The following is a 24,317-nucleotide window of genomic DNA, read 5'->3' as shown; positions in this document are numbered from 1 at the left end:
ATGAAGAGATGAAAAGTGTCCATTTTACCTTCGAAACATTAAGCAATAATGACTCATTTTTTAAAACTCAAAAGCTATATAAACATTTCAAGTTCTCACAACATGCAAATTTATTAGTTTGCCACGATCTAACCACATGCTAAGAATTCTTAAAAAAACATAATTATTGTTTTTTTTGTTTCTTTTGAATTACAACTTTACTGGCATAATAAATCTGACCAGGAATATTTGTGACCATTCCTTCAAATTTTGGGAAAAAATGAAGCCAATTCCCTGAAATCCATACTTTTTCTTGGGCGATTAATTAAAGACTGAAAAATAAATATCTTTGTCCCACAAACACTACATAACAAGCAAACGTGTTTTCAAGGACAAAGAAATATTTTTAGGTGCTCTAAAAGCATTGAAGAGGTTAGGGTGTGAAAGTGAAGGCCATGTAAGCCAAGGAAAGACTTTTATTTTCAGTCCACTCACTCAGGAACTTTCATATTCAATTATAATATGGCAGTACCTAAACAACAGGCCAGCTAAAACAGCTTTGTTAGTTTAAGAATTATTCTAAGTAATCCTAACACATAACCTCTGGTTAGCAATAGCAATATTAATATAAAATGTTTTGTTTATACCTATCTGTAGTCCCGATACAACATTCTAAATAAGGTCAATGGACATTGTGCAGGGTGAGAGGCTGAGAAGGGGTGTAACTGAGTCTCTCAATCTTGCCCAGGCATGAAGTGTTGTTAGCTAGATCCCATGGATGAATGCTATGGAAGCTATGACCTGCTCAAGTTTCTGACTGGGGCTGGTTTGACTCACATTAGGAAACCTGGCAGCTCTGGCCCCTACTTCTTGGGGCTCACCAGAAAGATAGCACAGAAATGTGATCAGTTTTAAGCCTACTGCAGCTCAGAATTTCTTATCTCAAGCAATCCTGCAGGCAGGGAATTACAAGGAGGCACCATCATGCCTGGTGACTGACACTTCTGAAGTCAGTCCTATTTTAAACTTATTAGAGAATACTATTATAATACCTGTATGTCTTAAACCTGCATGTTGATCTTTCTGTTTAGATGGATGAAGGTCCATATCCTCATCATCTTCGTAACTTCTCTTGTGACGACTTGGAGTATAGGATGTTGAGGGGCTAACACGAGCCTGACTGGCACTAACATATGCGTAAAATAAAAGATTAAGGAAACTACCACATGGGTTTTAGAATCTAAAGAATCGGCACTTTATAGCTACTTAAAGATTACCAGCTTGTAAATTAGTTCAATGGATCAATATGTAAGGAAACATATTCTACTGAATTATTGCTTCCACAAATTTCTTTCAGAACACTTTAATATTAACAATGGTGAAATGATATATTCTTTAATCAAGTTTAACATATTAGAATTTTTACAAGTTACACCATGATTCAGCATTGCTAAAATTTGTAGATCATCAGGAAGCTGTTCCCATTAGTTTTAGTACTTCAATAACCTTTAATTCATTACTTTGAGCCCTCTCTCTCCATCAATCTCATAATTACTAAAATAAATTTGCTTCTTTCTTGAAGTTGGGCACAACTATAAAGCTAAAGAATAGGGCAAGCATTTCTTTACTAGTAAAGAAATAATGAATAAAAAAATTTATTAAGTACTTACTATGTGTCAAACACTAAACTAAGCTGTGGAGTTAAAAACAGAAAAGCATGATGGTTCTTATTCTCCACAGCAACGTGTAGGGGAAGGTTCAACTTAAAGATGGATAGCGAAAAGGAGAGGAAAGGAGAGGAGTGGGGAGGGGAGAGGAGACAAAAAAAAAAAGGCCAGCGAGGCCTAAGAATCCCAGGAGTACATCATCAGGGCAGATAACAAAGTTCCAGGGTTCTGGTTAGGAAAAAAAATCCCAGGGTCTCAAGAGTTGGAAGAGACCTCATAAATTCTCTAGTCCAACAATACCTGAACAGGAACTCCTCACAGTGTCCTTAAGTGATTATCCAGCTCTACTGTTCTTTGGCAGCACATTTCAAATTTGGAGTGTAATGACTGTTAGGAAATGTTTTCTTATGTATAAGCCAAAATCCAGCCATAACTTTTATGCATTTGACACTAGTTACATTCTCTGGGACCAAGCAGATTATGCATAATTTTCTTTCCACAGTGTTAACTGTAGCCCTTAAAATGACAGTGATAAAAAATGCTACAGAATAAAATGTTAAGAGACATTAATGGTCATTAACATAGTATTTTCATGTCATAGTTAGCCCAGATTGGTGAAGGGATTTCTTAGTATATGGCAGAACTTACATTTGAGTAACTACTCATTTATGTTCCACTTTCAGGTTCCTTCACCCCACAACCCTGGCAGTCACTGTCCCAACTTAAGAGACAAAAATGCTCAGAGGAGCTAAGTTGTCACAGGGCTGGTACCAGAGCCAAGATCTGGCCCTACCCGGCATTACACTGTAGATCATTCTGGAACCCTGTTTTGGATATGAAATCCCACTACATCTTTATAATAGTTCAAGACCATTTTCTTCTTGTTCTCCATGTTTTAGAAGGTCAGAACTTTAAGATCTATTAATCTAAATGTCAACATTAAAGTCACATTAGGAGAAACAAATTGGTAGAAAACAAAAGAAATCTGTTTATATCACAGTCTCAAGTTTAGTTTTTGTTTAAAAGTTAAGGCATAGGGCAGCTAGGTGGCACAGTGGATAGAGCACCAGCCCTGGAGTCAGGAGTACCTGAGTTCAAATCTGGCCTCAGACACTTGACACTTACTAGCTGTGTGACCCTGGGCAAGTCACTTAACCCCACTTGCCTCACTAAAAAAAAAAAAAGTTAAGGCACATGTGAAACACATGTAGCAAAGAAACTTTTACAGAAATAAAATTAATTTCTGAAATCTATTAATTTCTGACTTTAACGTTAAACTCAGTGGAATGAAAGTTATGTACTGATTGATCTTTCAAATTATTTGGGTGAACTGTTTATAAATACCTCTTTCCTTATTTCCAAGTTTCTAAGACTATTAGGAACAACACAATATAATGTTCACAAGGATATTTCTTAACATCTCTGTAAGGTAATACAAACATGACCATTTTTCAAATTTATAGATGAGGAAATTGAGCCTCACAGAGGTTTGGTGAACTGCCTGGGGTCAAAGCTGGAGACTGAATTTATCAAGTCTTCCGACTATAAAACACAAGTTCAGGGCGGCTAGGTGGCGCAGTGGATAAAGCACTGGCCCTGGAGTCAGGAGTACCTGAGTTCAAATCTGGCCTCCAACACTTAACACTTACTAGCTGTGTGACCCTGGGCAAGTCACTTAATCCCAATTGCCTCACTAAAAAAAAAAAGAAAGAAAACACAAGTTCAGAAAAAGGATATTTCTTTTACCCATGCAGATTCTCCAGGCACTGGGACACAATAGAAAGTCTGTCGTTCTAAAGTAGTGGTCTGTGCAGAGTACAAATCAACTTCTTGTTGAGGCTGTAATGTAAATGAATATAAAAGAAATGAAATAACGAACAAATTAAAATCATTATTTTAAAAAGAACCCCCAGTCTGGAAAAGAGAAGAAAAAGGGACAAACTGGGAAATGAAGATATTAAAAATAAGATGTATCAATAAAAATTTATCTTTTAAAAACACAACAACTAGGGGCAGCTAGGTAGCGCAGTGGATAGAGCACCAGCCCTGGAGTCAGGAGTACCTGAGTTCAAATCCGGCCTCAGACACTTAATACTTACTAGCTGTGTGAACCTGGGCAAGTCACTTAACCCCAACTGCCTCACTAAAAACAACAACAAAAACACCACACAACAACTACATTTTAATCTAACAATCTACAGAATCATGTGTAGTTTCCATGAAAATAAAATATGGTTAATAGGCAGCCTATTAAAAATACGTTATAATTGTTTAAGAATAAGGACACGGAAATAGTACAAATTATGTTGTAATATGTTGCCCATCCCTCATAATATGCCTTGCCCAAACCCACAAAAATCAGTACCCCAAATTATAACCAATTCTTATTTTTATTAATATTTTTATAAAGAAAAATAAATGTATATAAGAATATATTTTTATAAAGAAAAATAAAGACCCCTATAACTTTAATAGAAAGCAAGCAATTACTGTAGACTTTTTACTCAGTGACAACTACTAGCTTTAAAACATTTTAATTCAGATAGTTTTTTTCCTTTTTTTTTTGGTGAGGCAATTGGGGTTAAGTGACTTGCCTAGGGTCACACAGCTAGTGTTAAGTGTCTGAGGCCGGATTTGAACTCAGGTACTCCTGACTCCAGGGCTGGTGCTCTATCCACTGCGCCACCTAGCTGCCCCTGTTTTTTCCCTTCTTAATTCTGAATACACTGTTTTGGTCAAATGTGTGTATAAACTACATGCATATCTTATATTAACATCTTTAGGCGTTTCTATGAAATTAGGATTTAAGGTAAAACAACATCATACTCAGTTGTACAGAAACACAGTTCAATTATATATAGGTATACAGACTAGATATAAAGATTACAGTGGGGGTTGGTTATAAAGTCTTTCTGATGCTATTGTAAATCTATAACAATTAGCGGCATGGTTATGCTGTGTATACTTGCATACCCTAGGAAAGACAAATAGAGACTATTTAGCAGGAACAATAAAACCTAAGGACATCTCCCCATAAAAGGGATCTTTAGAGATAACCTACCTATCCAATACAGTAATGTCCATTTCTACTTGAATATTTTGAGTGTCTGCTGAGCTCACTTAATCACGAGATAGTCTATTCCATTTTTAGACAGTTCTAACTGTTAAGAAGTTCTTCCTTGATTAAACAGAACAAGGTAAACAATATACCCAATCATGTCAACAACATAAATGGGGAAAAAAACCATAAGAATTAAAACGATGCTGTGAAATTATGACCAAACTTGGCCCCAAGTAAGAGGTGATTTTCTACATTCTTTGAAGAGGTGGGGGGTTGGTGGGTGGGAGGAATGCAGACGTCAAACACTGCATTAAAAAAAAAATCAGACATTTTCAACATATTAGCACATTTTGCTGAACTCCCCCACCTTTTTTATTCTCCCATTATAAAAGATGACTCTCTGGGAGGTGAAAAGGTTAGAGATAATCTAAGAAATGCAAATGATAGAAAAACAAGTTATCAAAAAATTTTTTGAAAATAATTATCAAATTTTTAAAAAACACAAAAGTTCTTTGTTGTAGTAAGCTAAAACCTGACATCCACCCATCAACTTTATTTCTATTCTCTGGAACAACACTAATTTAGCCCCTCTTCTATTAAAGATACACTTTCAAGTACTTATCTAATTAATATGTTCTCTTTTCCAGAAAAACCAACTCTTTCAAAGTCAAATTAATAATTTACCACAAGGTAACACACCAGGCATAACGGTGCACATAATATAAAGGCAATACCCCATGTGACATTACGTTACTTTTTTCCATACGTGTTATCAAACAGGTTAATAGATCGATTTGAAAAATGCTAAGTCTATGGATCCATGTGTTAGTATTTATTGCTGTGATCTCATGAAAAATGTGAGATTTCTTATAAGTTCTAAAAGGGAAGGGACTTTTAGAAAATAGAATTTTTCTCAATGATTTAATGTCAATATATACACACAATTTTTTCTCCTAAAACAGTAACGAATTCTAGACTTCTTCAGTAACAATTCTAAAAATGACGTTAGCACTTTTATTTAGTCCTGTGTATCTTTTGCCTGACTATGCATCATTAGAACAACAATTTCATGAAATTCAGAATGTTAAGTATATAGGTCACCATAGCTCCCATGTGATTTTGGCTTTCTAAAAAATAAGCTTACTTTGTATGGCTTTCCCTTTTAGTAATTACTACATTCAACGTTATGTGTTTTATCTCTTCCTTAGGTAGAGAGTAAAACAGTTCTTTCAGTTTTCTCCCTGTCATTTCTCTATCACAAAAGAGGATAATTTATTCTATGAGAAAAGCAGTCATTTCCCTCTAAGAGAATAGAAAATAAAAAGATTACTAAGGTGTGCAGATATGGAAATTTATAAAATGCAAATTGAGCTCACTTAAGTGTATTGGCAAAACAGTGATAAAATTCTATTTTTAAAATAGCTAATGATTAAATATGCTAGTTAAACCCAAAATTTCAAGTGTTTGGAAAAGCATTAAAATATTTACTATAAACTACCTTTCTAAGAAATCTCACTAACAAAAAGACAAAGCAGGCAAAGCTATAATAAAAATGACAATTAAGGGAGAAGATATCTATTATTTTCTCAAAAATCTAAGACAAAATAAAAACTTATTTGTATACTTAAAGAAATAAAAAAAAGAAAAATAAATTCAGCTTCAGCTCAAGAAAAGTAAATAAGTGTGGCAATTCAGTGGCACAGTAAATAGAGCACCTGCCCTGGAGTTAGGAGGACCTGAGTTCAAACCAATCCTCAGACACTTAATAGCTGTGTGACCTTGGACAAGTCATTCACTTAACCCCAATTGCCTTGCAAAAAAAAAAAAAAAAAAAAAGCTTAGGCATATGCCCTAAGGGGTCAAAGACAGAAAGTTCTTGTACATAACAAAATAATTAGAGCAACACTTTTTTTTTTTTAAAGCAAAGAACAAAGTAGGGAACCCATTAACTGGAGGATGGCTAAACAAATTGGTACAACAGTAACAGCAATAATGATGATCAACTGTGAAAGACTCAGCTCTTCTCAGCAATACAATGATCCAAGCCAATTCCAAAAGATTTAGGATGAAAAATGTTCTCCACATCCAGAAAAAGAACTTTGGAATCTTAATGCCAATTTAAGTACAACTATTTGTTGTTGTTATTTTTTCTTTGTTGTGGTTTTCCCCTTTTGTTCTGATTCTCCTTTTACAACATGACTAATATGGAAATATCTATAACATCATTGTGTGTATGTGTGTGTAAAACCTTTATCTGATTGACTGCTGTCTTGGGGAGGGGAGAACAAAAACTGGGAACTCAAAATCTTACAAAAATGAATGCTGAAAACAACAAAAAAATATTAAAACGAAATCCTTTTTAAGAAAAACCAAAATTGTAGTACAAGAATATAAGGAAATATTGCTGAGCCATAAGAAATGATAAATATAAAGAATCCAAAGAGACAGGAAAATTTATAGATAGTGATGTAAAGTGAAATAAAGCAGGATCAGGAAAACATGCCCAACTATTACAATAATCTAAGTGTAAAGAACAATAAAATAAAACTGAAAGCTATGTGATTATAACAACTAAGCTTAGGCCTTGAGTAGAAAATGCATTTCTTCCCTTTCATGCACATGCAGTGACTATGAGCATAGTGTGAGTTTGGCAGAGCTGCTTTTCCCCCATCTTTCTGCATTTTTTGTCACAAGGGATAGATCACTGAGAAGAAATAGAATGATTCTATTTGGAAATTTATGTGATGTAAAAACAAAAAGGTCACCAATAAAAAAGAGAAGTAATGAGTTCTTACATAAAATTTTATCTAAAAAAAAATATTTTAAGTTGAAACACATACCCCACATTCTGTTATGTCTCTGTATTTTCCAAAATGTAAAACCTGTGAACAACAAAAAACTAATTTAACTTCTATCAAAACAAATTATAGTCTTTTATAGCTCAAAAATCAGAACTGTTATAAATAGCAGAATGACAAAATTTAGACACCAAATTGTAAGCAGCCCTGAAATACTTTAAATATGTGTATTAAGGGACTCTATGAATTATCTCTCAGATTCTTCTTCACGGAAAACTGTCAAATACAGAAATCTGGTAGACTGTGCAACCTATTACCCTAAAGCATCAGTACCTGTAGGAATTAAGTATTAGCTTTATGGCCAAATTAAAGCTTAAGATCACAATCTGGGTATCCAGTGTCTAATAATGGTACCCAAGTAGCTAAAAGATGGTTTAAAAATAAAGAGGTTTCTTCATACTGCTACAATAGTTTAACTTAATGAATTAGGAGTTTAACAAGGCCAAAATTACAAAAGGATGTCTCTCAAAGGCAGTATGGTGTGATGGAGCCAGCTTCAAAGTTAGCAAGACCTGGGTTCAAGACCCCCTCTTCCTCAATACATACTGGTTGTATGACCCTGGACGAGTCACTTAATTTCACAGTGGCCTAGGCAAAACTCTAATACAATAAACTGTGAAGACAGCAACCTGCATTGGTAGAGGAAGTTTGTTCAATAGTTTCCTATTCCAATGAAATCATAGGTATAGTCACTATTCTCTACCCAAGAGAATTCCTGTCTTATGGTTTTAATTTTATAACTATGGTATATTTATTGTATAATAATAGTAGTAGTAATAATCTCTTAAATTTACACTCTATTCCCAAAATGTCAAGAGACCGTCCCTACTTAAACAGTAAGTTTCATGTATCTGCACCCCCTCCCATAATATAATCTTGCACCAACTTTTATGTAAATGTGCTATTTTATCTTAGGTCTCTGGGAACTTTTTCTATGCTGAATAAGGAGAATGCTACCAGAAGAGACTTTTATAATTAAATTCCTGTAGGCCTATATATGCCTGCCTTCCTTCCTACTACCTGGTTTTTTAGGGCTTGTCTGACTTTGCAAATAAAACATATGTCCTTAAGAGAGAAGGGGGGAGGGGGGGGTCAGCTAGGTGGCACAGTGGATAGAGCACTGGCCCTGGAGTCAGGAGTACCTGAGTTCAAATCCGGCCTCAGACACTTAATACTTACTAGCTGTGTGACCCTGGGCAAGTCACTTAACCCCAATTGCCTCACTAAAAACAAAAAAAAGAAAAAAAAAGAGAGAAGTGGGGGCGAAGAGTATAGCTTTGTCAGAGATATTCTCTATATTTCTGTCACAAAAGAAGATTCAACAGGAGAGGTGGGAGGTATAGGAGAGCACACTGGGAAATGACTGGTATCCCCAAAACATCAGTAAAATATATTAAATGAGTAGAACTCATCTAACAGGTACTTTAAGTTTTTGGCTTCTTAAAGTTTCCTGTTATCCATGAATCAGGACCCTTCCAAAGTGATTTTTAAGTCTTTGAAGATACTTATAAAAATATACAGAACCCCAACTCATGGCAAACCCTCCAACTTGGCAGAGAAAATGGGTAGTGTACCCACAGGGTAGGATAGCAACATAGCACATCCCTGACTATACAGTTCTTGTTCAGTTATTCAGCCATAAATAACTCTTCATGACCCCATGGACCACAGCACACCAATGCGATCCACAGGGTTTTCTTGGCAGATACTGTAGTGGTTTGCCATTTCGTTTTCCAGTGGGTTTAGGCACACAGAATAAGTCACTTATCCAGGGTCATACAGCTAATTAGTGCCCGAGGGCAGATTTGAACTCAGTTTTCCTGAGTCTACCAGCACTCTATCCAGTGATACACCTACCTGCCTCTATAGTTTTCCTTATAGATGGGCAATTCTAGTTTCAATAACCAGAAAATAGTTATGATACAAAAGCTGACCAAGACAACTTAAAATGCTTTCTACTCAGTACAAAGAATAACAACAGCTTAATTATTCTGTGGCTAAATTTTAAGGTAGCGATACATACCCGAGCTTTTGTATTTGCGTCAACTGTTTCATAGACTCCCATGTAAAACTCAGGATCAAACATATCCTGAACCATGCAACGGAATTTCACAAAACTGTTGGGCTTCAGATAATGAAGAGGAACATCATTCAATGATGGTACCTTAACAGGAAAAAAAAAAAATTGTAAAACTAGACACATACACAGATTCAACAGTTATTTACCACATGCTTACTATGTTTTGTTCTGTGCACTGTGCTATCTACTGGGAATACAAACACAAAAATGAAATAGTCCTTGCCTTCAATAAGCTTACATTCTGTCAAGGAAGACAAAACAGTTACATGTCAACTATTAAGGATACCATTATTAGCCAAAATCTCCACATGGCAAAAGATTTCCTTCCAAGTCTCAGCTGGCAACTTAATTATCCTAATATCCAATAGAATGAAATCACACCTCAAAAAATTTTCATAGTTCCTAAGTTTGCTATAATTGTATGTGATCTTTCTACATATAAACATGTGCTCTCTTCAAGAGAAATAAGATCTGCTCTGTAGTGCTATACTCTACAAATAAGGTGGAAACCAAGACCAATCAAGTTAAGTCAAGGTAAAATATTATCTGTGACAAGAGCAATGCAAGGTTCTTCTATACTAAACATTAAATGACAAACAGTAGCTTGTCAATTACTGCCATCTAGAGGTACTGAGATATGTAGCACATAACTAAACAATTTCTCGAGTTAGAAGAAAAAATATTCATCTTGAAGCCATCATGATAGCATTTTAACCTACTAGTCATTGAAAAACCAGATGTTAGTGACACTAACTTGCCTAAAAAATAAAGACTTAATTCAAAGAAATTAGAAAGAAAAAAAAATCAATAATCTTACCCATTTAGTAGCATTATTTTCTTTTAGCTTGTCTTTAAAGTATTCAGTTACTTTCTTCTCCCAGTCAGAACTTAATCCATTTTGGGCTAAAAGGAGGAAATTCACCTTTTTAAACCACTGGTACAATAACTTAAGACTTCATTTAGTTGACTTATGTTGTTAAACTGCTAAGTGGTAATGATATAATTCATACATTGTCAAAATAATCATTGCTGGGGGCAGCTAGATGGCACAGTGGATAAAGCACTGGCCTTGGATTCAGGAGGACCTGACTTTAAATCCAGCCTCAGACACTTGACACTAGCTGTGTGACCCTGGGCAAGTCACTTAACCCTCACTGCCCTGCAAAAACAAAAACAAAAACAAAAACAAAAACAAAAAAAACCCCACACAAAATAATCATTGCTAAGGTCAGGGGTAAAATGCAGAATATGAAGAATATTTTTTAAAAAGAACAACAACAAAAAAACTATTTCCAACCATTTACCAAATAGGACTATTGAGTTGTCAGCTCTGTAAACTTTGAAGTATTTGGTAAATATTAAGTTATTATCAATAAGCAGCTTAAAACAGAATTTGGAATAGCTCATATCCATCATCACTTTACTGTGTTTTCCTTGTAACAATTCTGTGAAACTGTAAATATCACACACTTTACAGATGAAGAAAGTGAGGTTAAGTGAACTGACCAAACAAAACCAAGTATTGGTAGACTCTGGTACCTCACGATATCAGCTCCCAGAAAGTGTATGTAATACTGTGAGTATGATGAGTAGGCTATGATAGTACAATGAAAGAATTCTTCAGGAGAAACTATATAAAGGTTGTCATCAGAAAAGTACACAATTTAAAAATGGGATGGGCTGGTCACCCAATAAGGACATGGAAGAATAACTCATGAGCCACTGGTATATTTCTCATGTGAAGGAAATACAAAGGCCCCTAGCATATGTGGCAGAACCCCAAGATGAATTTTAGGAGCTGGACACTCAGGATCGGCAGTGATCTACAACCTTGAAAAGAATATCCCCATCATTGAAAATGGCTACACTGGAGCAAGGTTGTATAAACCACTTCTGTAAGTGAAATGAGAATACAAGGTGGAACAGAATATAACTTATAAATACAATCATTTATCCAGTTATTTTGTACTTTCATTTCATGAAACTAATTTTCTATATTATGAGCAAAGAACTTTGTAAATTTTTAAACTGATATATTATTATTGTGAAGTATTATTACAGATATATCTGCCCAAGTGCACACATTTCAAGGGTTTTGTTTTTCTTTTTTGAGAGGGTGGGTGGGGCAGGGTCAGGGAGGTGAGAAGAAAAGAAAAATGCTTGTTAATTAGAAAGCCAAAAATTGTTTTAAAACAAGCCCTAAAGGCTCCATGACAGCTATTTCACCCATCTCTGCCCACCACCCCTGTTATCTCTCCCTTTCGAATGTAAGCTCCTTAAGGACGATCTCTTTTTCTTACTTACACTTACAGAGCATAAATCCACTTAACTCACTACAAGCAGCTCAAAGAATCAGTCTTGTCTCCCACAGGAGGGCCCTTCATTAAAAAAAGAGAAAAAAGCTCCCCCTCTTCAGTTAAATGCCCAGCCCTGTCCTGGCCCTCAAAGGGAAGCAGCCTCTGTCTCTTCCAAGAGCTGGCCATGGAGGGCAAGCAGGGGAGTAAAGCAAAGCAACGAGAAGGCATCCAAAGAGAGGACACTCTACGTTTTTAAATGACTACTACAAACAGTAAGTGTCACATTAGGGGCAGAGGGAGACACACAAGCTGAAGCACATCAGCTGGTACTTTAAAGATCTTTTAGCACAGGGTCTTGCTTTCCATTTGTCTTTGTAGTCCAGTGCCTAACAGGGTTTTGAACACAGGACTACATAATGCTTGTTTGCTAGAAAAGAGTAGCAGGGAAGCTTTATGCAGGAAAGAGACAAGCTGTCGCAGAAGACGGAAAGGACACGGACTTACGGAAAGTGAGAAAGCACTGGGATATAAGGCCAAGACCAGATTTTGGAGGGCACTGTGTGCTAGGCTGAGAGGTTTGGACTTGTGGACATTTTTCAGCAGAGGAATGACTGTGATCTTAATCTACAACAATAGTGTGCAGACTGGAGTCAAAACCACTGGTAGAATTAAGGCAACAGTTCAGATATGGAAATAAATGCGCCATTGAAATGAAAGGGTGGGGCAGCTAGATAGCGCAGTGGATAGAGCACTGGCCCTGGAGTCAGGAGTACCTGAGTTCAAAAAGGTATTACACATGAAGGTTTAAAAAAAAAATCTATCTATATCAAAATTCCATGGTAATCAAGCAATTTAGATATCCCTAGTCTCTTACAATTGGATTTTACCTCGGTAAATGTAATAACACAGGTCCATTAACCTGAGAAAAATGGTTAAGAAACTATCCCAACCAATAAAAGGTTTCTTGTTTTTATTAAAAACTGAATACGTGGGGGCGGCTAGGTGGCGCAGTGGATAGAGCACTGGCCCTGGAGTCAGGAGTACCTGAGTTCAAATCCGGCCTCAGACACTTAACACTTACTAGCTGTGTGACCCTGGGCAAGTCACTTAACCCCAATCGCCTCACTAAAAAAAAACAAAACAAAAAAACAAAAACCGAATACATGAAAGAGCAAATCTCACTGTATAAATAGACTTCCGTCTGTTTTTTTTAAAAACCCCAAAACAAACAAAAAAACCCACAAAAGCAAAACCAGGGAGAAATGATATTTCCTTATGCTATCAGGAGGTAAATTACCAGTGACTCAAACACTTGTTAAATTAAAAATATTTCTCTTAATTCAGTTTCATTTTACACTGCACAACTTTTATATTTAGTCAAAAACTGATTAGTGATTGCACTATACTATCAGAATTGCATACAAAAAAAAAAATCTAAGGTTTTTTTTTTGAGCCCTCTAAGAAAACATGGCTAGGTTTCATCAAAGAAAGTAGTTTCTAACATTTCTCTTCTTATACAAAACTATCCCACAATGGCAATTAAATACAGATCTATCAATTAGTTCCTGGCAGTGATCCTGGGTTCTTAAAGAATTCAGCAGGGAAGTTAAGTTCAAGCCATGGCAGGTCCACCAGCTTTGGAAATGCTTTGAGTTTGGATCCAGCAGATTTTGTGACTGTCATGTGAGGATAGGCCTAACAATCAGAGAGGCTCAACAGAAAAGTGGGTACTTAGGCAATAATTCACTCAACTCTGCTGAGGAATGGAGGAGTTATAACCTGCTTCCTAACTTTGGGTACACTCCTCAATCTAGATCCTAGCTTCTTAAACTGTGTGTCAGGATCCCATATGGAGTCATGTAACTGAATGTGGGGGTCTTGAAAAATTTGGCAACAGTAAAAGGTTATATGTATACTTATTTCATATACCTATATATCTGGGGTCATGTAAAAATATCTCTAGTGAAAAGGGGTTTCAAGTGGAAAAAGTTTAAGAAGGCGTGATCTAGATTATACAATGCTGACAATGACTTTTTAAAGATCTAAATGAAAAAAATCTTAAATGAGATTAAACACTTCATCTGGCGATTACAAACCTGAATCTTTACTTAAAACAGATAATATAATTATTAATTGAAAGTAGGGATGTTATAGGAGTGGAGGACTTTTAGTAAGGAAAAAAACTCACTTTTCAAATGCAGATCAACAAATGGGTAATTATTTTACAATTTAATAATCTTAGAGTTAAAAAAAATAATCTTAGAGTTCCTGGAATTTGGAACGACAACCAAAGGGGCATGAGGGTGTGCATACCTTCTGACCCAGTAATACCACAACCAGGTTTATATCCCAAAGAGATCACAAAAAAGGGAAAAGGACCCACATGTACAAAAAATATTTATAGCAGGCTCTCTTTGTGGTGGCAAAGAATTGAAAATTGAGGGCATGCTCATCAGTTTGGGAACGGATGAACAAATTGTGGTATATGAATGTAATGGAATACTATTGTGCTATAAGAAATGATAAGCAGGCAGATTTGAGAAAAACCTGGAGACTTAAATGGACTAATGCTGAGTGAAGTGAGCAGAATCAGGAGAACATTGTACACAACAACAGCAACATTGTGGAATGATCAACTATGATAGATAGACTTAGCTCTTCTCAGCAATACAATTCCAAAGGACTCATGATGGGAAAATGCTCTCCACATCCAGAAAGAAGAACTGTGCAATCTGAATGCAGACTGAACCATACTATTTTTCTTTTTTTTTTTCTTTTTTGAGGTTTTTCCCTTTTCTGATTCTTCTTTTTCAACATGACTATTGTGGAAATGTTTAATGTGATTGTACATATATAACCTATATCAGATTACTTTCTGTCTTTGGGAGGAGGGAAGGAGAAAAATTTGGAACACAAAATCTTATAAAAACAAATGCTGAAAACTATCTTTACATGTAACTGGAAAAAAATACTAAGATAAAAAAAAAAGAGTTCCGGGCAGCTAGGTGGCACAATGGATAGAGCACCAGCCCTGGAGTCAGGAGTACCTGAGTTCAAATCCAGCCTCAGACGCTTAACACTTACTAGCTGTGTGACCCTGGGCAAGTCACTTAACCCCAACTGCCTCACTGGGAAAAAAAAAAAAAAGAGTTCCTGGGGTAACCCAGAGGTTGTGACTTGCCCAGGGTCAGAGTCAGTGTGTGTCTGAAAGACTTCTTGAACCTAGGTCTTTCAGACTCTTGAGGCTGGGTTCTTTGGGAATAAATATAACAATGTGCAGATATAGCACTGGATAGCAGATAGTAGTAGACTGGTCTTGGAATTGTTAAGAATTAGGTTCAGGTATATCCTCATACCTAACTAGTTCTGTGACCCATGGAAAAGTCCCAGCAGCTAACTTTTCAAGTTACAGATAGTGATACAACCACAGGTTAAGGAACAAAAAATATTTGCCATATTTGTTTAGATCATTTTCTGTTCCACATTCCTGCTTGTGACCATAAGTAAAAATCATTATTTCAAGACTAAAAAGACAGTCACTCTATTTTGGACTTATCAGTAATGCTATATGAGGAAGTAAAAATAATTCCAGTCCAGAGATTGACTAGAAATATACCCAACTATTCTTATATCTATGTTATAACAAACCCAATCTATTATTGAAACAATGTGTTATCATGGCATGACAGGAAGAAATTGTGAAATTGCTATCCTTCAACAGTGTTAACTGCAAAATATATATTAAAAAGTTTTTGGTTTATTAATGTACTAAGAGCAATCAACATGGGTACTACATTATTCACAACTACTATATAATCCACAGGATTTTACAACAGTGTTGAACCCTGTCATAAAGCTGATGTTGGCATAATACCAACACGGTATGCTTTCTGAGCTATGAGAATGCACATCTGTGTGACGAAGGAAACAGGATTTGATCAAAGTATAACCAATTCTTGACAACAAACCTCATTTATCCAAAATCTTGGGGAATACGGTGTTTTGTGTAAGGCATTTAAAAACTAAAAAAAAAAATTGGTGGAAATCCTAAAATGTAGCACATTTTCTTCTCTGATTAAACACAGCATGCTAAAGATTAAATCTGTGCTAACTTTTGCTTTAATTACTGGGGTCATCATTAAGAATATCAACTATTACACTCCTCTTTATTATAATGATGCCCTTGGAGACCAAAAGAGCCTAAGACAGCAAGTTCCTTCATTAAAGAGCTTCAAATACTATATTTTGAGTTTGTTAGTTTTAAAACTGATTTTCTGCTTCTTCTCTTGCTATGAGAACTTCAGATGTTAGTCTCCCTGTTGTCAGTGCTCTGCTCTTATCTTTGGGATGTGGAGATGGTGACCATTTGCTGCTTCTATTCTGTTGGAGGCTGGGAAAATGAGTTAGTTGTCAGGTAAATTAAAAGTAAATAAACTGTCAATATCCCCATCCCTCAAGATTGCCTCCGAATATATGGACTTTATGTCCATTTTTATTTCTAAAATTTACTTCCGACTTACTTCTCCTAGTGTTTTGAATAGTGACACTTTACAAATCTTATCTTATTCTCCCAAGAATCCTGGGAGGTGGTGACTTGCTCAGGGTCACATAGCTAGTAAATGTCAAAGGCTGGAATTGAACCCTAAGTATTCCTGATAAATCCAGTCCTCTATTTGTGTATCACAGAGTGTTCAAAACAGGTTTTTGTTTTTTAAACCTGACACCTAGGTAAGAGTAAAGACATGGAAAGAGTGCCAGGTCTGGAGTTGGGAATACTCATTTTCATGAGGCCAAATCCAGCCCCAGATACTTACTAGTTGTGTGACCTTAACCTTGTCTGCCTCAGTTTCCTCATCTGTAAGATGAGCTGGAGAAGGAAATGGCAAACCACCCCAAATGAGGTGACAAGAGTCGGACAAGACTGAATAGTCACAACAGAGGCAGAGTTTCTAGCCTGGTGGTAACAAACCCAAATTAATTTTCCTTCCATTTGTACCAAGCTAGGAAACCGATAGTCAAAAAACCCGGTATTAGACCCAATAGAAGCGGAGATAATATACGTCCCCCTTAAATTTCTAGCAGTAAAAATGACAGTGTCAGGGAAATCCCCAGCCCAGAAACTATCCATGTAAGTTACACTTTCAGGCTCAGGGAGCACTCGGGCTTCGAAGTCAGTTATCAAGAATGTTACAAGCTTTTAACTTAAAACACGTTTTCCAACCCTAACATCTTTTCCGAGTCCATCCCAAAGAAAGTCCCTTAGGGACCTCACCAATTTTTTGCCACATTCTGGTATTTAAAATCCTTTGAGTGAATGGTAGCAAAGTTTCTCCCCCCTTCCCGGGCCCCGGGCACGGAGGGCTGACTACGGAGTCCGGGACCACCCTCCCGCCTGCACTGTGCCGGCCCCGGGAACGGGCACCCCCGGCCCCGCTGGGGTGCACGCACACGAAGCTCCGCCGCGGCCTCGGCCCGAGCCCGGTTAGTCGGGACCGCACGGCGGCCTCGGGGTTTCCCGTGCCGCCCTCGGGGTGGTGTGATCGCCGCCGCTTCGGCGGGGAGGGGGTCCTTGAGGCCGCCCCCTTCTCCCCCTCCCCGGGCATGATGGATTTCCCTCGAAATCATTAAGGTTCCGGGGGGGGGTCCCCCATAACGAGACTCGGAGGCGGCGGCGGCGGCAGCAGAGCACGCCGCCCCGAACCCCTCCTCTGAAGCGCCCCCCGCTCACCGAAGAAGCCCTGCACGATGCCGAGCGGATGGTTCAGCCAGTCGTCTCCACAGGGCATCTTGCCGAGGGGCACGCGGACCTGGCTGTCCGGAGCGGGGCTTCCGAGGCGGCGACGGCCGGGCGGAGGAGACAATCGCACGGCCGTCCTCCCTCCTGAGGGGCGGCGGTAGCGGTGGCGGCAGCGGCAGCCGCGGCGGCTTCCTCCTTCTCCTCCTCCGCTTCGCTTCTCTCCTTTAGGGGTCCGGCCCGAAGCCCCCGGCCGCTCCCTCTCGCGCACACACCCACGCCAGACAAGCCGCAGCGGTCAAAGAGCGTCACTACTCGGCCTCTGGCTCGCCCCACTCCCGGCAGCAGCAACTTCGGCGTCCGCAGAGGCTACGAGGCGGAAGCGCGGGGACCACCCCTGGCCCCTGCCTTCCACAACACTAAGGCGGGAAACGGACGCGCCGACGGCGTCGCCTCTGACCCCCGAGCGCGAGCTGGGGTGGGGGCGGTGGTGAATTCGGTCGCACTAGGAGGAGGGGCGGGGCGGGGCTTCCGGGCCCTGGCGTCTTCGTCGCCGCCGCCGCCATTTTGGAAAAGGGCAAGAAGGGAGGGCAAACATTCGAGGCGGGGCCGCGCTGGGGATAACTGTGGCTGGAGACTCCCGCCTCTGCCCGCTGTTCTGGTGTTCTGGGCTCGGAGCGGGGACCGAACCGACCCGAGTTCCGCCCGGGGCGCGAGAGCTTCGCTTCTTTCCTCTGGCTCCAACGCCTTGTTTATTCCGGGGTTTAGGTTCTAATGTGGCTAGCTATTGTGAGAAGGGGTCCCTAGGCTCTAACCAGCTCTCCTTCCATAGTACCGCGAGTGGTGTGCGCGTTGGCAGGGGGAGCCCTGGGCAGTGCCAACTGGGGTGCCCTCTCTGATTCCTGGCATCTCAGAAACCTACCTTGCATATCTGTGAGCTTCTGGCAGGGCGGAGGTAGAAGAGGCCCCGGCCCAGCCGTCGGGTCATCCAGCCCACTCCTGCTGCTGGGGACATTAAGTGACCCAGGGACTCAAGTTGCTCAGCAACTTTATCAGGATCTTAAAGGAGGCAGAAATTTCGTAGCTAGATTAATGACAAATCCGGGAGTTAACTGTTGGGGTTGGGATGGATCTAATAAAAAAGTTCATTTTTATTTCTGTGAAGTCCTACACTTTATATAGAGACACGCATACACACATACATCTATTTCTGTATATGCACACACACAATTTCCATACATATACTCATATGTATGCAACACTATATATACATCGACTATATAACACACATATTCACATAATATTAAATATGTAATACCTTTATACGAAATATATAAAACATATTAAAGTCATATTGAGAGAAAATTTGACCAGAAAAAAAAGCCTTGGGTTAAAGAATATTGTCTTTAAAGGTGGGCTATTTGATGGTAACCACCCTCTCCATTTTGGTCTTTGTACCCATGGTATCTGGTACTTAACTGGTGCTTAATTGTCCTTTCTCAAAGAAGACCATGACAGATGTCATAACTTGCAGTGAATTGGATTTAAGTGAAGAGGGGCTTTGCACTCTTGCAATCGGGGTTAAGTCACTTGTCCAGGGTCATTCAGCTAGTGTCAATATCTGAGGCTGTTTTTGAACCCAGGTCCTGAGACCTGAAATCAGGTCTGTCGCATCTGGTGCTAACTAATGTTTGATGAGTGAATGTGATTAGATGCAACTTAGACCTCTTTTGAGATCTTGATCATGCAAATGATTTGGGTAGGAAGTGACTTTAACAGTCCCAATAGAGGTCTGATCACTTAATTTTTTTAAATGTACATTTTATTGAATAAATTATAAATTGTTAAATTGAGTTACTATTTTTAATGTTTTTTTTATTCAAGCCATATCAAAAGGGTCACTGTCCTTTATAAAGCTAGTGCCGTTTCAGTATCTGGTTTTTCATTTTTTATTGAATAGAATTTTATTTTTCAAAATCTATGTAAAAACAAATTTTAACATCAATTTTTTAAAGCTTTGTGTTCCAACTTCTCTTCCTCCTCCATTCCCACTCCCCACCCACTAGAACTCAAGCATTTCAAAATAAGTTATACATGAGTAGTCATGGATAGCATTCCCACATTAGCTAGGTTGTGAGAGAAAACAGTCAAAAAACCCAAAAACTTCAGATTGAGAAATTGTTAGAGGAAAAAAAATTAAAAAAAAAATGTTTCCATCTGTTTTCAGATACTATCAGTTCTTTCTCTGTAGATGGGTTGCCATTTTCATAAGCCTTTCAGGGTTATATTGGATCATTGCCTTGCTGAAAATAACCACATGCTTCCCAGCAGATCATCTTACACTATTGCTGTTATTTTGTATACAGTACATTTCACTCTGCTTCAGTTCATATAGGTCTTTCCAGGTTTTTCTGATAGTATACTGTTCATCATAACCTGTATATATGGTACCTTAAACTTGACAGAGAATTTTCTTCATAATAGCCCAGCAAGGTAGGTACCATATGTTTTGCCATTATAATCAATCAACATACCTATTTCCCCCCATCCTATTCCCTTCCTATGATATTTACTCTATTTTCTATCTTCTTTTAACCCATTCCTCCTCAAAAGTGTTTTACTTCTGACTATCCCCTCCCCCGCTCTGCACTCCCTTTTTTTCACCCTTCCTTCCTTATCCTTTTCCTCTCCTACTTTCCTGTAGGGTTAAATAGATTACTCCTCCCAATTGGGTGTGAATGTTATTCCCTCTACGAGCCCACTCGGATGAGATTAAGGTCTTTGAGCTAATTGTGTGTTCTAAACTTTCTTCCTCCCTCCCTCCTCAACCCTCCCTATGAAATCAAGCAATTCAATATGTCATACTTGTGTAGTAATGCAGAACATCTTCACCTTCCTCAAAAGTGTTTTGCTTTTTACTGTTCTCTCCCCCAACCTGCCCTTCCCTCCTTCCCCTCTTCCCCCCACCCTTATCTCCCTCCCTTCTCTCAGAACAATAACATTACTATACCTACTTGAGTATGTATGTTAGTCCTTCTTTGAGCCAATTCTGATGATATTACGGTTCACTCACTCCCCAATTCCTTCCCCCTCTTCCCCTCCCCTCCATAAGCTTTTTTCTTGTTTCCTTCATGTGAACTACCTCTCCCCAAACTATCTCTCCCCTTCCCCCTCCCCCAGTCTAGTTCTCCTACACCTCAACCCTATTTTAAAGATGTCATCATGGATTAGTTAGGTGGCACAGTGGACAATGCACCAGCCCGGGACCCAGGAGACCCCAAGCCCAAATCCGGCCCCAGACATAAGACACCCCACCCCATCTGCCCCATAAAGAACAAAACATAAATGCTTTACAGATAGCATCTCTTCATATTCAGTTCAGACCTGTGTCCTCTGTGAATTCCTTACTGAGATTGTTCTTATGAGTTCGAAATATTATCTTCCCATGTAGGAATATAAACAGTTTGATCTTTTAATATCCCTCATGAAGTCTTTTTTCCTGTTTATCTTTTTATGCTTCTCCAGGGTCTTGTATTTGAAAGTCAAATTTTCTAGTCAGTTCAGGTCTTTTCATAACAAATGCCTGAAAGTCCTCTTTCTCATTAAAATTCCATTTTTCCTCTGAAAGATTATGATTAGTTTTGCTGGTGATTTTTGGTTGTAGTCCCAGTTCCTTTGCCCTCTGGAATATCATACTCCATGCTCTCCGGTCCTTTAATGTAGAAGCTGCTAGATCTTGCTTTATCCTTATTGGAGCTTCACAGTATTTGAATTCCTTTTTTCTAGCTGCTTGCAATATTTTCTCCTTGACCTGGGAGTTCTAGAATTTGGCTATAATATTCCTGGAGGTTTTCCTTTTGGTATCTCTTTCAGGAGGTGATTGGTGGATTCTTTTGATTTCTATTTTAGCTTCTGCTTCTAGAATATCAGGGCAATTTCCCTTCACAATATCTTGGAGGATGGTGTCTAAGCTCTTGTTTTGGTCATGGTTTTCAGGTAGTCCAATGATTTTCAAATTATCTCTCCTAGATTTATTTTCCAGGTCAGCTGTTTTTCCAAGGAGATATTTCATATTGCCCCCTATTTTTTCATTCTATTAGATTTGCTTTACTGTGTCTTGGTTTCTCATAAGGTCACTAGCTTCCATTTGTTCAATCCTAATTCTTAGGCAGTTATTTTCAGCAGACAGTTTTTTAATCTCCTTTTCCATTTGGCTTTTCAAACTGTTGACTTTTTTCTCATGACTATCCTGCATTACTCTCATTTCTCTTTCCATTCTTTCCTCTCTTTCCCTACATCTTCTTTCTATTTCTCCTACTTTCTCTTCAAAGTCCCTTTTGAGAGCTTCCATGGCCTGAGACCAGTTCATATTTTTCTTGGAAGCTTTGGATGTTAGAGCTTTGACCCTGTTATTATCTTCTTCTTCTGAGGTTGTATTGTGGTCTACCTTTCCCCCAAAGAAGTTTTCAGTGCTCTTCTGTTTTCTCTGCCTACTCCTCCTGGCTTACTATTTCTTGGCTTTTAACTCCTTCTTAAAGTGTATCGCTGATTCCAGGACACACTGTTCATGCTACAGCGTGGCCCAGGGATTGATTGGGCTTCTTCTCAGCCTGCCTGGCTTGCGAGTAACCATGCATGGCCACTTTCTCTTTTACCTGAAAACAGAAGTCTCTGATCACTTAATTTTGCTAAGCTAGGCCATACCCCATGTTTTCACAAATTCACAGTCTTTTGAGAGTTGTTCAACTGAGTATTTATCACCTCACAAGCCAAGAAAGCTCTGGAGTTAGCTAGATTGGGGTTCGGTTAACATCAAGTGACTCTGACTTGTAAAAAAGACTTTTAAATCTATATAAATTATAGCTATTACTAGGACGGTTATGACAGTGATCCATCCCTTCCTTCCATCTTGATAGGACCTACCCATCTTTTCATTCTGCTGGCCCTGCCTTCAAGAACAAGGTTTCTGATCAGAACAGGACTTCAGCTCAAGAGCCACCTCCTCCAGGAGGCCTATTCCAACTCCCCCTCGACATTGGCCTCTCCTACCCCTCCCTGGAAATTACTTTGTATTTCTTTTGTTCTTTCTTTGTAGGATCATAGATTGAGAGCTGAACAGGACCTCAGAGACTATATGGTCCAATTCCCCTTTTTTACAGAGGAGAAAACAGGCCCAGAGGCGTTAAAGTAACAAGGATATGGTAATCTGAGGCAGGATTCAGACTCTGGTGCTCTGACCCTAAACCAATGTTATTTCCTTTCTATTACAATACTATCTCTATTCATGTTGTTTTTCCTAATCTAATGTAAGTTTCTTTAGCACAGGAATTAGTTTGTTTCTATCTTAGTATCTCAAGCACCTAGCAGCACAATGCCTGGCAATATTTTCCATATTTAGAGTTGAATAGTAAAGATCTTAACCCATTCATGCCTACCTATGTTGTATGACTTGTCCTCCCATAAGTTTGCCACAGGCAGTATATACCCAATATACTTCTATCCCCCCCTCCCTTTTTATCAGGTTTTAAAAGTTTTTATTTGCAGATTTTTATAAACTGTGCATTCTAAGAATTAAAATCAAGCAAACAAAAAAACCCAACACCATAGCACTCCGATTAACTGCATTTTATAGCTTACCCAGCTTGTTATAGTTTTGCATTTTTCTCTGCTAAGTAGAACACAGTAGTTAAGTAGAATGCAGTAGTATTCCCACCCACACTCCTTTCACCAAAGTGCAAGCTCTTTTTATGCCACTAGGACCCAAACAGATAGACAGATGAAAAAGTTACAAGCAGTGCTCTCTTTCAAGTGTAAGTTTTTTTTTTTAATTCTGATGTTGAAAGGGACCATACAGTCTTTTAAACTTGATCCAATGTCTTTGCAACTTAAAGAGCAAAAAGAATTAAGTTAAGAAGGTAGTATTTGTGGAATGTACAGTACATATTAGCTGGGCAGATTTCATTACTATTCACCTGCTTGCTCGTCCTGATCAATAAACAATTGAAACACAAAGACGGAGTTTTTCTCATTTCTGCCTTTTTCTTTTCTTTTTTTTTAGTGAGGCAATTGGGGTTAAGTGACTTGCCCAGGGTCACACAGCTAGTAAGTGTTAAGTGTCTGAGGCCAAATTTGAACTCAGGTACTCCTGATTCCCGGGCTGGTGCTCTATCCACTGCGCCACCTAGCTGCCCCGTTTCTGCCTTTTTCAATTTAGATTTATTGAATTTCTGATTTGCAGCCATATCTAGTTTCTCAAGCATTTTTGTAGATTAATCAGTAATAGGTGAAGTATACCAGTAAATTCTCCAAAAAGGCAGCTCTGGTCATCTTCACTTTTTCTTGATAATCTAGATCTGTTCTCAAGGTGTGATCCTTAAAACCTTTCCAGTGGATCTTTGAGACGCTTTCAGGGGGGTCCTCAAGATCAAAATTATTTTATAGTAATAGTCTTATGTTATTTGTCCATTAAGTACTCATCTTTTTTCCAACTACCTTCTGGATGAGGCTAGATTTTCTTCATGTATTTCTTTTTTTAAAACTTTTTTTTTTTTTGAGAGGCAATGGGGGTTAAGTGACTTGCCCAGGGTCACACAGCTAGTAAGTGTTAAGTGTCTGAGGCTGGCTTTGAACTCAGGTCCTCC

The 24,317-nt window shown here is 38.5% G+C and overlaps 1 protein-coding gene across 3 annotated transcripts in view; it reads right to left on the bottom strand.

Annotated features, from left to right (window-relative positions):
- Positions 1-18,662, bottom strand: part of LOC122743477 (minichromosome maintenance complex binding protein) — a 35,098-nt gene extending 16,436 nt beyond the window's left edge. For 2 of the 3 annotated variants that reach the window (XM_043988441.1, XM_043988442.1), the window contains exons 1-6: positions 17,671-18,170; positions 10,463-10,548; positions 9,589-9,729; positions 7,548-7,589; positions 3,384-3,485; positions 1,032-1,176 (exon numbers count right to left, since the gene is read on the bottom strand). In XM_043988441.1, coding sequence (XP_043844376.1) covers positions 1,032-1,176; positions 3,384-3,485; positions 7,548-7,589; positions 9,589-9,729; positions 10,463-10,548; positions 17,671-17,728 — 574 coding nt within the window. In that variant the 5' untranslated portion in view covers positions 17,729-18,170. Of the gene's footprint in view, positions 1-1,031; positions 1,177-3,383; positions 3,486-7,547; positions 7,590-9,588; positions 9,730-10,462; positions 10,549-17,670; positions 18,171-18,598 lie in introns of those variants that run through there. The other variant, XM_043988443.1, reaches the window with a different exon arrangement.
- Positions 18,663-24,317: the final 5,655 nt, after the last annotated feature.

This window comes from Dromiciops gliroides, chromosome 2 (genome assembly GCF_019393635.1).
Source record: "Dromiciops gliroides isolate mDroGli1 chromosome 2, mDroGli1.pri, whole genome shotgun sequence".
Taxonomy (NCBI): Eukaryota; Metazoa; Chordata; class Mammalia; order Microbiotheria; family Microbiotheriidae; genus Dromiciops; species Dromiciops gliroides.
This window is presented reverse-complemented; position numbering and strand designations above follow the sequence as displayed.